At 43.9% G+C, this 13,344-nt stretch overlaps 1 protein-coding gene across 1 annotated transcript; it reads right to left on the bottom strand.

Moving 5' to 3' along the window:
- Positions 1 to 3,412: 3,412 nt before the first annotated feature.
- HAO2 (hydroxyacid oxidase 2) lies at positions 3,413 to 13,078 on the bottom strand. The gene is made up of 8 exons (XM_075034780.1): positions 12,975 to 13,078; positions 11,179 to 11,331; positions 10,280 to 10,431; positions 9,157 to 9,457; positions 8,587 to 8,764; positions 6,620 to 6,778; positions 4,898 to 4,967; positions 3,413 to 3,605 (listed from the first exon to the last, which is right to left on the bottom strand). Exons 2-8 carry the CDS (start codon positions 11,307 to 11,309, stop codon positions 3,550 to 3,552), a joined length of 1,047 nt encoding a protein of 348 aa, XP_074890881.1. The 5' UTR covers positions 11,310 to 11,331; positions 12,975 to 13,078; the 3' UTR covers positions 3,413 to 3,549.
- Positions 13,079 to 13,344: the final 266 nt, after the last annotated feature.

Raw genomic sequence — 13,344 nt, 5'->3', positions numbered from 1 at the left:
AGCTGCAGCAGACATCTCTGATTTTCTTAAGATGGCTTTCCTCCTTGAAAGATTTCCTTCACAACTGTAACAATGATATGCTTTCCAGCATCTTGTTTTGTTGGCTTTAAATGAAAGCTGAGACTCTGGAGCCCGAAATGAGAGGTTTTTCTGCCTCAGCAGAGCAGCCTTGAGCACTACCTCTGCTCCAAGGGGCACAGGCTGTTGTGAGGAGCAGCACAAGCAGACCAGCCACGCCACACGGAGCATTGACAGAGTCTGACTGCAAGTGAAATGCAGGTGAGAAATGGATGATTTTTCAGCACTTGGATTTCCCCAAACAAAAGGTATTTCTTTCAGTGAATGGGACTGTAGAATAAAGAGCAAAGGCCTTGATGGTCATCTATCAGGGAGACAGAAGACCTCATTTTCATGGAAACAGAGCTTAAATGCAGTTGTCCCAGCCTCTCACCATCTACTTTCCCATTTTACAGCATCAGCTCCAGAAGACAGCAGCTAAATTCAGGCACCTGCTCACTCTCACATTTTACATGCCCATGTCTAGGTCTTCTAGATCATCCAGAAACAGATCTAAAAAAAATCCAAATGCTCAGAGGGAAGTGACCAAGATGTATCAGAGGAAGCGTGCTGGAAATCCTGCTCCTCTCCAGAGCTTAGCCAGATGTCTCAGGTCTGCCAGCAGGCTCCTTAAGCCACTGCCATTTGTATAGGCTGAAAGCCTCTCTTCTAGCAAGTTTAGGACCTAATGAGCCTCATTTGGTTCTTCTAAGATACATGCAAAAGGAGGTGCTGCTGCTGCCCCCCCCGCTTTCCCTTGTACACCAGAGGCCAGTGGGCAATGTGCTCAGCAGGAACTGGGGGAGCACACATGCCTTCTCCTTTCTCCTGCAGAAAAAGCAGCTCCTCTTCTCTGCCAGGAGAGAGCCTTGACCAAAGAAGCTTATAGGCAGTTTCATGGGAGGAGAGCTGGCACTTTCTTGTTGAAACTTGGCCACACAGCTCTCCAAACCAGGGTCAGGTAACCGTGCAGCCCCATACGCCAGCGACTCCTGTGGCATTTTTCTCCAAATAATTACCGAGTGAAGTACTGACCTCACGTCCCCGCCTTCACCCTCATACACAGGACAACCTCAATCACTAATTTACAAAGCATCGCTCTTCCCTGCCTGCGGCCCCTTATCCTTGGTGCTTTTACTTATTGAGTGCCAGAGCTCCAAGGGGAGCAAGAGAGGCTCCACTTGGGGATGCCCATGCCTGGTGCCCAGACCACTGTCCGAGGTTGCCTTCTGCTGAGAAAGGGAGACTTGTGTGCATGGGAAGACTGGGAGGTGCACTAAGCAGAGGAGGTACCCAGCAAGTTGGCACTTATTTTGCACAAAAAGACATTTGGCATCCCATTGCTGCCTTCAGCCATTCTGTGCTGCCCTGAAGTGCCATAAAAGCAGCGGCTGTGCCGGTGAGTCTAGCCTTAAAAATTATTCGTAAGAAAACAAGGTCACGTGTCTTACCAGACATTTTTAAGATCACATTGCATTTTTAAAGATGAAAGAAAGATTTTAAAGATGAAAACATGAAGTTTTCATGTGTGTACAGTCCTAGTTTACCTCGCCTCATTTAAAAGACCTGATTAAGCCCAAGCAGTTAAATCAGTTAAACTCTTTACAGAGAGTCAGCTTATTTCCAGTTACACTGGCCCAATTCCCCACTGGCTTACACACCACATTTATAACAAAGACCAAATGTGCACACAGGGGTTTTAGCCATTTTAAATAGATGAATTCTGTTTACACCTTTACTTGGACAGCATTATATAAGGATTAAAAAACAAGCATTGTTAAACTCCTCCTAGGGAGAATAGTTCAAAGTAAATACTCACGCTGCAGCCTATTGACACAGACAAACCCCAAGGGACATCAGCTCTAAATAATACATCAACCGACTTCTGCCCTGGCTGCGGGACCCTATCTGTCCCCACCTCCACTCCCCAGTAGCTCCCTCAGCTCTGGGCAGCAGCAACATTCCTTGCCCTCCTCTCTGGGGAGCAAGAAGGCAGCTCTGGCATTCTCACCAAAGGTCCAGGACACTGGGAGGCTCATGTTAGTCAGGGATATACAGAAATAATAGCTTAGGTCAGGACTGAAAATTTTTTTCAAGAAAAATAATAGGGAAGGGAGGCTAGTGGGGGACAGAGAGATTATGAAAGGAGTTGGAATGAGGAAGAAAGAGGAAGGCTAGATGGTGCAGCTGAAGATTGTGCTCTAAGGAGTGCTACAGAAAAGGAACCATCCAGGTGAAAGAGAACTAGAAGGAAGGAAGGAAGGACAGAAGGAAGGAAGGAAAGAAAGAAAGAAAGAGAAAGAAGAGAAAGAAAAACAAAGAAGAAAGAAGAGAAAAAGAAAGAAAGAAAGAAAGAAAGAAAGAAAGAAAGAAAGAAAGAAAGAAAGAAAAGGAGAAAGAAAGAAAGAAAGAAAGAAAAGGAGAAAGAAAAAAGAAAAGAAAGAAAGGAAGGAAGAAAGGAAGGAAAGAGCGAGCTCCTAGTTGTTATTAAGGACCCATCACCACCAGGTGGGTGGCACAGCCAAGGGAAGGGTATGCTTCCTCATGGGGAGGTCAGACCCACATCTCAGGAAGAACCTTGGACAGGGAAGGGATGAGCACATATTTCTGTTACCTTGGAGAGCAAGGGCTTCTGCTGCTCTACGCTGGCAGCAGGCACACGGTTGCCTCTGCTCCATCTTCCAAGAGCAAAGGCCACGTGCTGCTCGGGTAGTGCTGGCAGCTCCTGCCTGCTCCTTCAGCCCACGCTGGCTGTGGTCATCCATGGGCAGAGACCAGGGCACCGGCGGAGTTATTTACACACTGCCACAACCTCGTGCTGTGCTCTGAGAATGCATAGGTCCTGACCGCTGCTCGGGTGAGTTTGCCTTGCAAATTAACCATGTCATGAAGGAAGAGGCTCTCTCTGCAGGGTGTTGCTTTGGTTACTAGTGATTTCATTGCCCTGCATTTAGAAGCAGCAGGCAAGAACTGCTCCCACATCCAAAGGGTAGCTGGGGTGCCTGTTAGCTGATGCATCTTGTTTCTGTATCTGCTATGAATACATCTAAGAAAGTCCAAGCTGTGGAAGATATCAGCCACAACACTTACTGCCCCGGAGAAGGAAAGGTGCGTAGCTTGAGTTGCAGTCAGACTTGGTAGGACAACCAAGTGGAAGAAGCAAGGGACATAGTTTTCTGTGTCTGGCTGACCAACGTATTAGAGCTTGGGAGTAAGGCCCAACACAGGTAATGCCACGGAACAGCCAGTTTAAAGTAAATGTATTTAAGCAAGCAACAATTACCCAAAGTGTTAAAGAACTCATTGGTCTCAATAAAAGCAGAGAACAGCCTTTGCTAACACAAAGCCTTTCCTAATCTCCTCAGAAGTTTCCTGAAGGCCTTATCAGATACTTCTTGCACATTCAATGTTTGCATCTCCTTTTTCTCTCTTCAGTCTGGTTGGGACCTCAGCATGAGCTGCCGCTGTTCAGGTGGGCTTGCAGGAGGCTGTTCACAGCTTTGAAAACTGAACTAGGTGTCGGCCAATCTCTGAGACACTGGCACAGCCTGAAATAAATAGAGAAATGAAACATGTTGGTGAGACAGAAAGGTCTGTGGGTGAAACTTGGAAGGCCCCCTCCCTGAATCACGCTCTAGTCTTGTATGAGCTGTGTGGGGATAAGTTGGTACTTCAACAGCTCACCCACAGGAGCCCTACTCCTCAATGGCATCTTCAGCCTTCAGTTTAGGGACTGGGCTTCCTGCACAAGAAGAGTTAGAAACAGGGGAAAAAAAGGATCCTTATAACAAGCTGAGCAGGGAGCCGTCTGGTCCAGCCAGAAGTGAAAGGCAGACAGAAAAGACATAGGGATTGCCGTGTGTCAAGTGACTGGACATGGAGATTTGCATTGCTGTTTCATTTGGTCAAATCTGGGTGGAATTTCACAGCCCTGCCAAAAAGGTCCCAATCTGCTACTCTTGCCCAGTTCAGTGCCCTTTTGCATGTAAAGAACTGTGAGAGCCTCCTGGAAAACAAACCTTGTAGCAGTCTTTACTAGTTGAAAAAGTAACCCAAAACTCCAGCCTATTAAGAAATGCCCAACGGGATTTCAGTCTTCCAGTCTCCCAGTCAGCATTGTTATCCACTTGAGTTCATGGTTGCTAGTGCATGAAAATCTTTAAAACATGATCTGAAGTGGGATAAGACCCTTTGCTGATGTCTGAGTACGTCTGCACTGGACCTGCATGTTGTACTTGTTCATGTGTGAAACTGGAGTTTGCACTGGGCTATGCAAATTTGCTGTTCAGTGAGGGGGTCAAACGTGGCAACTACAGGTAGGAGCAGAAGTGAGAAACGCAGAATGAGGAACAACAGTAAAAGCTTGGAGGAGACACAGAGGCTTTTAAAGCATGTGGGATGCAGAGATTTGAACCTGCACCAACAGACTGGATTCTCTAATCTGCAGAGAAAAATTCTGCATCCATTTTTTCTGAACTTTTCATGAAGAAAAAAAATTGGTTGTATTTTCCCCTGGTAAACATTAAATTAAATACTGAAAAACATACGCTGCAATTCCCAGCAGAAGTTCCACATTTTGCTCAGCTCTAGTTAGCAGTTTTGCACCTCTTTAATTGGTCAGAAAGCTGCTTTAACCTACTTGCAAGCTTCATTGCTATGGCACCTGAAATGCCAAATGGTTTCACAGGGAGCAAAGAATCACCTTAAATATAGCAACTAGAACCAGCACAGCTCACGTGATTTCCCTTTTCGTGACCCATCCATAAGACTTCTGATTTTAGATGGCTTGCATACAGAAACCTCTGTATCACCAGTTTCAACCAACCTGCAAAATGCTTACCAGCTAAGGCCATCGACAAGCGAAATTCATCCTGCAAAATCCTCAAAACCTCCTGAAGACCTTCTTCACCCTGCTTCAACAAAGAAAGCGGTCAGGGGAAAAGGAGCACTGGCACAGAGCAATGCTGCAGGATGCTTGCACTGTGAGAGCTGGGACAGTCCCTCAAGTCTGTGCCAATTCCAGTCTCTCATACAGCTGAATGATTAAAATGATATGATGGATGTGCTCAGTTCATCACAGATTAATTTAGATGCTTTTCCTTTTGTGATACATCTGAACAGGGAAAGAAAACAAAGCTGTTTTTCACTTCTGACATTTTCTAGCTGTTTTTTTTCTTAGCTTTCAGTTAACCTCCACCAATGGTCTTGTTTTAAAATGTCAAGCCTTACAATGCTGACAGTATTTTATGGAGTTATGAGAGTTTTATATATGGTACAGCTTTAAAAACTTTAGTTTACTCAGATACCAGACTGCATCTTTAAAAATAGTACACTGTGTGTTTTCCTCCAAGCAAGTGACACCAAGAAGCTCAAAAACCAATAAAATGTACATACGATTTTGATCTTACTGTAAAATATTGGAGGATTTTTTTCTTTTTTCTCTTAATTTTGTTTTTATTTTTTGCAATAAAGAATGCTTGGGGTGCAGACAATGTCAGTGCTTGTTCATGCCCTTCTGCTCTTGTATGCTAGGGTAATGCCACTGAGATACATCTTTAGGAATACTCTATGGAATGTAATACGAAAGCACAGTTGAACTCAAAAAATCCCATCTCCTTTCTGTTTGCATTGTGGAAAAAATGCAGACAACTCACAGCAACACCCTTTTCACGTTAGGCCCCTTTTCTCTGTTTACTGACAACAGAAACAGTGCTGACAACTCGTCCAGGTTTCTCAGAAGATTCAGGTGATTTCTTCCTTAAAGCCTAGCTACTGCAATCCGCAGCAATCACACCACTGGACAGGACTCTCATTTAAAACATAGGAAATGTTTCTAGACCGTAAAAATAAATAATTGTTCTTCTAGAGAAAAGCTTAAAAGCTCCAATCCAGAGGCTAAAAAGCAAAAATTTAGCAAAGCAAACAACTGGTATAATTACATTTTAATTTTCATTATATTGTGTTAACCTTCTGTATCAGGGGCCTGTTTCATGACTCTGGATCATAGAAATACGCTAGTAGTTAAGAAGCAGCAAAGCTGGAACTGACATACAGTAGTGGCACGCTCAGGCACCTTCAGGACATGGTTGTGCTCAGTCTTGTCCAAAATGTTTCAGACATCAGTGGGATGGAGTTCTATATGTATTTCTGAAGAAGTCATAATACCGCTATGAAACTTCTGTATCAAAACCATTTAAGTAAGCTGACAGCAAAAAAAATTTGTGGCAAAAAAGCCCACCTCCAATTTTCAAAAGCACTGACGGTGCTGAGTCCTACAGTACTTTAGCACCAAACTGCAGTACCAAGAGATCAGGTCCCACAAAACAATGTTATCAGCTTCAAAATCATAGCTGAAATTGTAAAATTCAGTGGTATTTTTACATCACAGAAAATGTCTGGTTTAGATTCAATTTGGAGTGTTTCCACTTAAAACTCAGCAAAGCAAAGCAAAAAAAAGGTTAGATTCTTCACTGGTGAAAACTGTCTCTATGACTTTCAAGTAACAGCAACAGTGTTAGAGACTATGAGAAGTAGACATACAAACTCAAAGCTCCTTACTCACCTTGTAAGCCAGACCCCATAAAGCTGGTCTTCCAATAAAGACGCATTTTGCTCCTAGTGCCAGTGCTTTTAATACGTCACTTCCTTTTCGTATTCCACCATCTAAATAAACTTCGACTCTGCCTTGTACTGCCTCCACAACCTCAACCAGAGCATCAATCTGCAAAGAAGCAGCCACTCTCACCTTGAGGTCAGCTTTTGATTTCAAGAGAAAGAGGAGATATTCCAAAGAGACAGGCAGGGATGCAATGCTTTAATAGCATACCTTCTCGAAATGAAATGTGACAATGCAACACAAACAGCTCGGCACCAAAGTCTGCAGAATAAAGTGCAGATCTTCTGTTTGCCAGATAGTTATTTCCATTTTCCAGTGCTTTGCTTATACTGATATTCTTTGCTAGCACTCCTGAGAAGTGAAAAAGTAACATTTTCACTTGCCTTCTGAAAGATTTTTAAAATAAATTTCAATGGAAATAATTGCTGTTAATATCTTACTTTCATCTGAGACAATGATGAGTGATACAAATGTTTGTAAAAAAGGTCGATTATCAAACTTCTCCCTGCTACTGTCCAAATTGCCTAAACTTACATTTCAACCTAATCCTGGTGACCACCTGTTGAAAGCCTCCTCAGATCCCCTAAAGCATCTATGAAGGATTTCATTTGCTATCTAGCACAGTCAACTTATCATTTCCTCCAGGCCAAGTCTCCTGATTCCCTCAGGTCTTTTCTGTAGAGCACAGCGCAGTGCCAGGCTGGTAGTGCAGGGCCGTGCCACGCAGCGATGCTGGCTCTGGTCCCGAAGCCAGTATAACCAGTGGCAGGACTTTGCAGTAGACCTAATTAACTCTCCTTCCCAGCAAACCCAAAGGTCTCTTTTCTTACACTCTTTTGCCTTCTTTTCACCTTTTTTAAGTAGAGCAGCTATAACTAAGATTACTAAGTAGATTTTTCCAGCTGGTCATAATTTTTTTCAGAATTTCAGTCTGAAAACTTTCAGGATGAATTTTTCCAGGAGTAACTCAGCAAGAGCAGGGACAATAGCTTCTGCTGCCAGGCTTGGTACCAGAGGAGTAGCAGAGCTGAACTAGTTATCTGCTCGTTTGTCTGTGTATGTAAACAAACTTTTAAGGTAGAAGAGCAGTTTAATGTGGATGCCATTTCCATTATTATGTCCTTAGAATTTAGATTAATTTTTTTTTGCCCATTATTGTCAGCCTTGACATAGAATAGAAGAGAATTCCCTGGTACCTATTTTTGTTTTACAGAGGAAAACAGAGAAAAGAAAGTCCATAAGACACTATGCAATACAGAACTGTAAAATAAGAACAATTGGAAAAACTGACAGAAGCCAAATTAAACCAGTGAAATACACATATGTCCAAACAACTCAGGATTTCTTTGTACAGATTAAAAAGCAGGGGAATTTTTCTCCAGATAAGTTACCCTTTTTCTGGCTCATGAAAGTCAATAAATTCCCATTTAGACTTGAGTCTGTAAATACGCAAGCAGACCTCTCGCTAAATCTAGCTGCATATTGTTTGTGCATGTTTTGGCAGATGTGAACAATGAGAACACATTATGCTCTCATTTGTACATTTTTGGTCCAGAGTTTAGTTTTATTTTTGCTGCAGTGCGCAAAGAGTACATGTGTATTGCACCAGCTAATGAAGACATAGGCAGAAAAACTTTTACTAACTTAGGCCAGTAGTTTATCTGCAGTATTGTGGGTTCAGTGCTGCTTACAGAACCCTCCCAAGAAGGTGAGAAAATACTTCATTGGGTAGCCCATGCCAAGGCATGCATCTTACCAGTTTAAAGCTAAAGTACATCTGCACCCATCCACAGCCACGCAACAAACACACAAGTCCACCAGAAGCATATATGCAAAGACAGACATAGAGATACCCAGGTTAGTGCAAATGTGCCTACCACAGAAACTCAAGGGACATCCATCCTCTCACTTACTGTGGCAGGTCCTCCATCCAGTTGCCTTCCACCATGATTGGACACGATAATTCCCTGAACTCCATGTCTCACTGCCAGCTCTGCATCTTCTTTCGTCAAGATGCCTTTGATGATGATGGGCAGGTGGGTCAGGCTTCGCAGCCAGTAGATATCATTCCAGGTGACCGAAGGATCCAAGCTGTTGGGGGGCAGTCCGTACTCAGAACGGTCATCTCCCTACAGCCATAGGATGGAAGGAAACCTCATCTGAGCTGTAGCAATACAGAGGCCCCTTGAAGTCTTTCCTTGCCCTAGAACAGATTAATTAAACTTGCTAACAGACATGTTCATCAGCTCCAGAAAGCACGTGTCTCCAGAGGAGAATAATTACAATGGGGATGGAGGTCAGTGTCTCTAAGGCAGCTGGACTGGGATTTTGAAGCCAGAGCCCAGGCTGGCAGGAGGTCGAGCCAGGACGCTGCAGAACCAGAAGGGGAGAAGATACGCCCTGGGTACAGCGGATGCCAAAGCAGCAGTTACCCAGTGGTTTTCGTCTCATGTGGTACGCTCCAGCGCAGTGAATGAAAGGACGGGCTCATTTTACAAACCTCAAAGGCTCCTTCCAAGTTCTTCAGTTTCATGTGGGGAGGAAGGCGGAAACCATTGCGGACATCGTCGCGTCTTTTGCCCGTGTAGGGCAGATCGGCGGTGAGGACGAGGCCCTGGAAACCCAAGGCCTCCGCCCGTTGGACCAGCTGCTGGGAAACCGCCCTGTTGCGGTGGATGTAGAGCTGGAACCACCGGAGGCTGCCGGGGGCGGCCGCAGAGATCTCCTCCAGCGTGCAGGTGGAGTACGTGCTGGCAATGTAACAGGTGTTCATCGCTTTGGCCGCTTCGGGAGGTATTGGGAAATAATCAGAATCAAGGTCATTTCAACGGTCCTGCCAGACACCAGGTACAAAATTATGTACTATTTGCAGGGACCACCTGAACTCCTGTTTTACGTATATCCTACCTAACGCAGTGCTCTACCAATCGGCAAGTATGCTCCCAGGATTAAAAATGGCTGTTGTAGGATCATGGTTAAGAAAGCAGGAAAGAGAGAGGTAGTTTGCCAAGTGATACTTTCATTCTGCAACTATTTATTTAAAAAGCGTGAACTTTATCTTTATGACTGTGTCCTCGCAGGAATGCACTGTCAAATGCATTCAGTGTACACAGAAACACACAAAGGAAAAAAGACTTTTCTAGTGGTCAGCTCTCCAAACCTACCACAGGATTTGGGAAGAAAGGTTATCCTTTTCTCCAGGGGAGACACTGTTCTTAATCAGTAACAAGGATTTATAGGCTGAGTCCCATCCACCACTTTTATGTCCTATCTAGAGCCCCCAGGACTAAGAACCTTGTGTTGTTCTTGGCATAAGTCAGAAGTGTGTCCACTGCCTCTGTTTTAAGTTTGTAGCAGCCTCTGCAGGGCTGATCTCGTAATAGTGGTAGCTGGAGAAGTAGAGCAATGTCTATACAGCTTCCCACACACTCTGTGTCACCAGACCCAAGCCGATTATCCACAAAAAGGGGTGTCAGAAAGTGGGAAAGGAGTTTGCCCCTTCAAGACTGAAGAATTTGCTCAGTCACACTTCAAGTCATCCTAACAACTTTTTGAGGCTTTTCCACAAAACCCTTTTTGTTACATGGCAACAAAGCAGAAGCGTACCTCTGGCTGTGCTTTTCTCTCCGTCAGGCCATGCCAGCTGGTGGAAGCCGGTAGGGGCGATTCCTACAGGAAAGCTGATTTCAGTCCCCAGGAGCTTAGTCCTAATGTCCATCATTGATACGTCCCGCAGCATACGTGGCCGGAAACGTATTCTGTAAGGCAAAAAAACCCTTCAGGATAGTAGCTGTTCGGTGGCTTTTCTGAATTTTCATGGAAACCAGGGCTTCATTTACCTATTGCAATGCAGGAATCTGAGCCAATAAAGAAAACAGCATAAAACAAGGCTCTTTGTCCTTTCTGTTCACTTTTAGAGGTCAATTCAGCCAGCAGTTCAGCCACTTCCACTTTTCATTAATCCTATACTCCTGCTTAGTGGCCACAGTGCATCATTTCTGCATTTCCCACCTCAGCTCAGTGGCTCTTGCTCTCCCATTGTCCATCCCACAGATTCCTTCTACTTGCAGCCCAGTCCCAGGTTGCTGCCTTCCACTCCACCATTCGTATGTCTGTCCTTGCTGTACTTTGTGCCTGCCCTCACTCTCTGCGACATGTTCCCCAAATCCCATCCTACCTACACATAGGCTTCCTGCTATTCACCAAATGCTCCCCATTGCATCTCATTCTATCATAGCTACTTATCCCCTTTCCTGTCATACCGTACCATATCATACCATACCATACCATACCCATTTGCCTGTACCCTCACCATGCCTCATACCATCTGTATCATATTCAGGCTAGCATTAAAGCATACAGCTCTATACATTCAGGTAAGTGTATTCTGCTTGGGGACTGCCTTGAAAGGGCAAGGTGTTAGGTATCTTTGCTTGTGAAGTCTTGCATAAAAACATAGTTTAAAACCTTCCAGTACAACACCCCTCATTTCCTCTTCATATTACCTTTTATATGCCAGGATGTTTTCATCTCGGGTGCTACAGTCATCAGCTCCAGCTGCAAAAAAATCCCAAGCAATCTTGGGTAAATACTTTTTAGCATAAGCTTCGAAGTCTGAAACACACACCATAGCCATTGCCGAGAGAGGCTCTGGGAACCTTGAAGAAAAGAATAACATGGAGCAGAAATTAGATCCCTGAACTGTCATTCTCTCTTCCAAGGGCTCTAATGTCACTTAATGCAAACCTTGGACCCATCTGTCTTGTAGAAGAGTTGCTGAGAGGTTGTCTCAGTCTATCTTGCCCTTCATCCTCTCCCCTAGTACGAGGAAAATTTCCAGATGCAGCCATAAGAGTAGGAAGAAGCTTGCATCTCTGTGCCTCTCTTTATTCTCTCTTAAACAGAAGCCCAAAGAGGACATTTTAGGTCCTCTGCTATTTTAAGACACAGCAATTGTGTAATTCTGTCAGAAATGCCATCTTAAAACTAGTTGGGTTATTTGTTCCACTAATTCTTCTCAAAGGTTGTCCCAGAACATCATTTGCTGGATTACCCCTTAGGACGGCTCCCTGACTGAACAATTAGTTATGGAGCACAGTGACTAAATTCAATCTGGAAGCAAGTAAATACGGAGTCTACATCTAACCTGCTCCAGCATGAGCACATTGTAAAACTATGTCCAGACTCTGAGTGCAAGTCACTGTCAAGGCCAGCACTGTGGAAAAACAAAGTATTTTCTACAGATCTTAATTTCTCTTTGTAACAAATATCTCCTGGGTGTTTGCATTACATACTGGAGCACTGATACATACTAAAAAAGGAGCATACAAAATTTGGACAAGCTATGAGAAAACACTGGCAAAAAGCAAATTCCACAACATGAAACAAGATTCTAAGAACTACCCTCAATCTTTCAGGGAACAGAAGTGATGTTGTGTCACCCAGATGTCTAATCAAACCAACATAAATGCTGCCTAGCAAATGCCTGCACTTAACATGCTTCTGAACCAGCCAGGACTAAAAGCTATGCAAATTAATGTTTTAGCAAACCAGTCCTGTGTGCGAGGAAATATGTACAAAACACAGACAAAATCAATTTGCTAAATTGTTTGTTGCAATTACTTCCGCAACTCTGATTAAAATAGGCATTCTGCAAGGTATATGAAAACACGAAGTTTTAAAAGAGCTGTGGTTTGGGTCTAATTTTTCTAAAAATGTACAGGAAGATGTAAATATCCCAGTTTTCAGGATTAGCCTTCCACAGCAGATTAGCAGGGGCTGCAAGCTTCACAAAAACCACTCCCATGTGTCCCATGTTGTACACTTCTGGCAGAGATAAACACATAGGTTATGTACACAGATCCAACCTGTCAAACTGCAGACACGAATATGTCTCACTGACTGAGGTGCCTGTGTATACACTTGACAATTAGGCATCATAATTCTCTGCTAGGAAAGAGCCCACGATGAGGGACCCCTTGGAAGATGGAGAAGAAATGTGACTGATTTCTTCAGTATTGCTTTGTCTCCTCTGGCAGGCGTTAGGTAGCAGGTATCCCAAGCCCTCTCTGTATGCCTTCGAGACATCAAGCACTGCTGATAGCACAAGTCTTCATATTTCAAACATCGTGATATACTGTAAATGAACCATGTATCATGAATTCTGCTTTTCCAGCTGTTAGAAAGGTCAAAGCCAGCAAGCACAAAAAGATTAAACCAAGTCTTGTCACAGAAGAACAAATGGGAATTTTAAACAATCCAGGCCCATTGTTTCCCAATTCAGACCTCAGTTCAGACTTACTTTGGGTTTCAGGGGAGCTGCAGGAGGTGAGATCCTCTCCTTCAAGTTTGCCTGCAAACAGGACGTAGAAGAGGTCTTTACACTGAGTAACCACTGTTTTTTCTGGAGTCAATAAGCAACCACCAGAGATTAAAGCTCAATCCTGCAGTAAACTTTGTCCTGTTTGTATAACACTAACTTTGTTTTGCTATCAGATGATTAAAAGGTCCTTCCAAAAACATGCATCACCTTGTCAGCAATGCAATTGCTTTGGATGCAGCACTGGAGCTGTGCTCTTCTGCAGTGGCTGAAGGATATGCATTCATTTAGGGAAGCAACAGTATTTGAGGGGGTTTGACTGAATCCCTAAACTGCTGGTAACTCGCTGCTG

This window comes from Buteo buteo, chromosome 8 (assembly GCF_964188355.1).
Source record: "Buteo buteo chromosome 8, bButBut1.hap1.1, whole genome shotgun sequence".
Lineage (NCBI taxonomy): Eukaryota > Metazoa > Chordata > Aves > Accipitriformes > Accipitridae > Buteo > Buteo buteo.
This window is presented reverse-complemented; position numbering and strand designations above follow the sequence as displayed.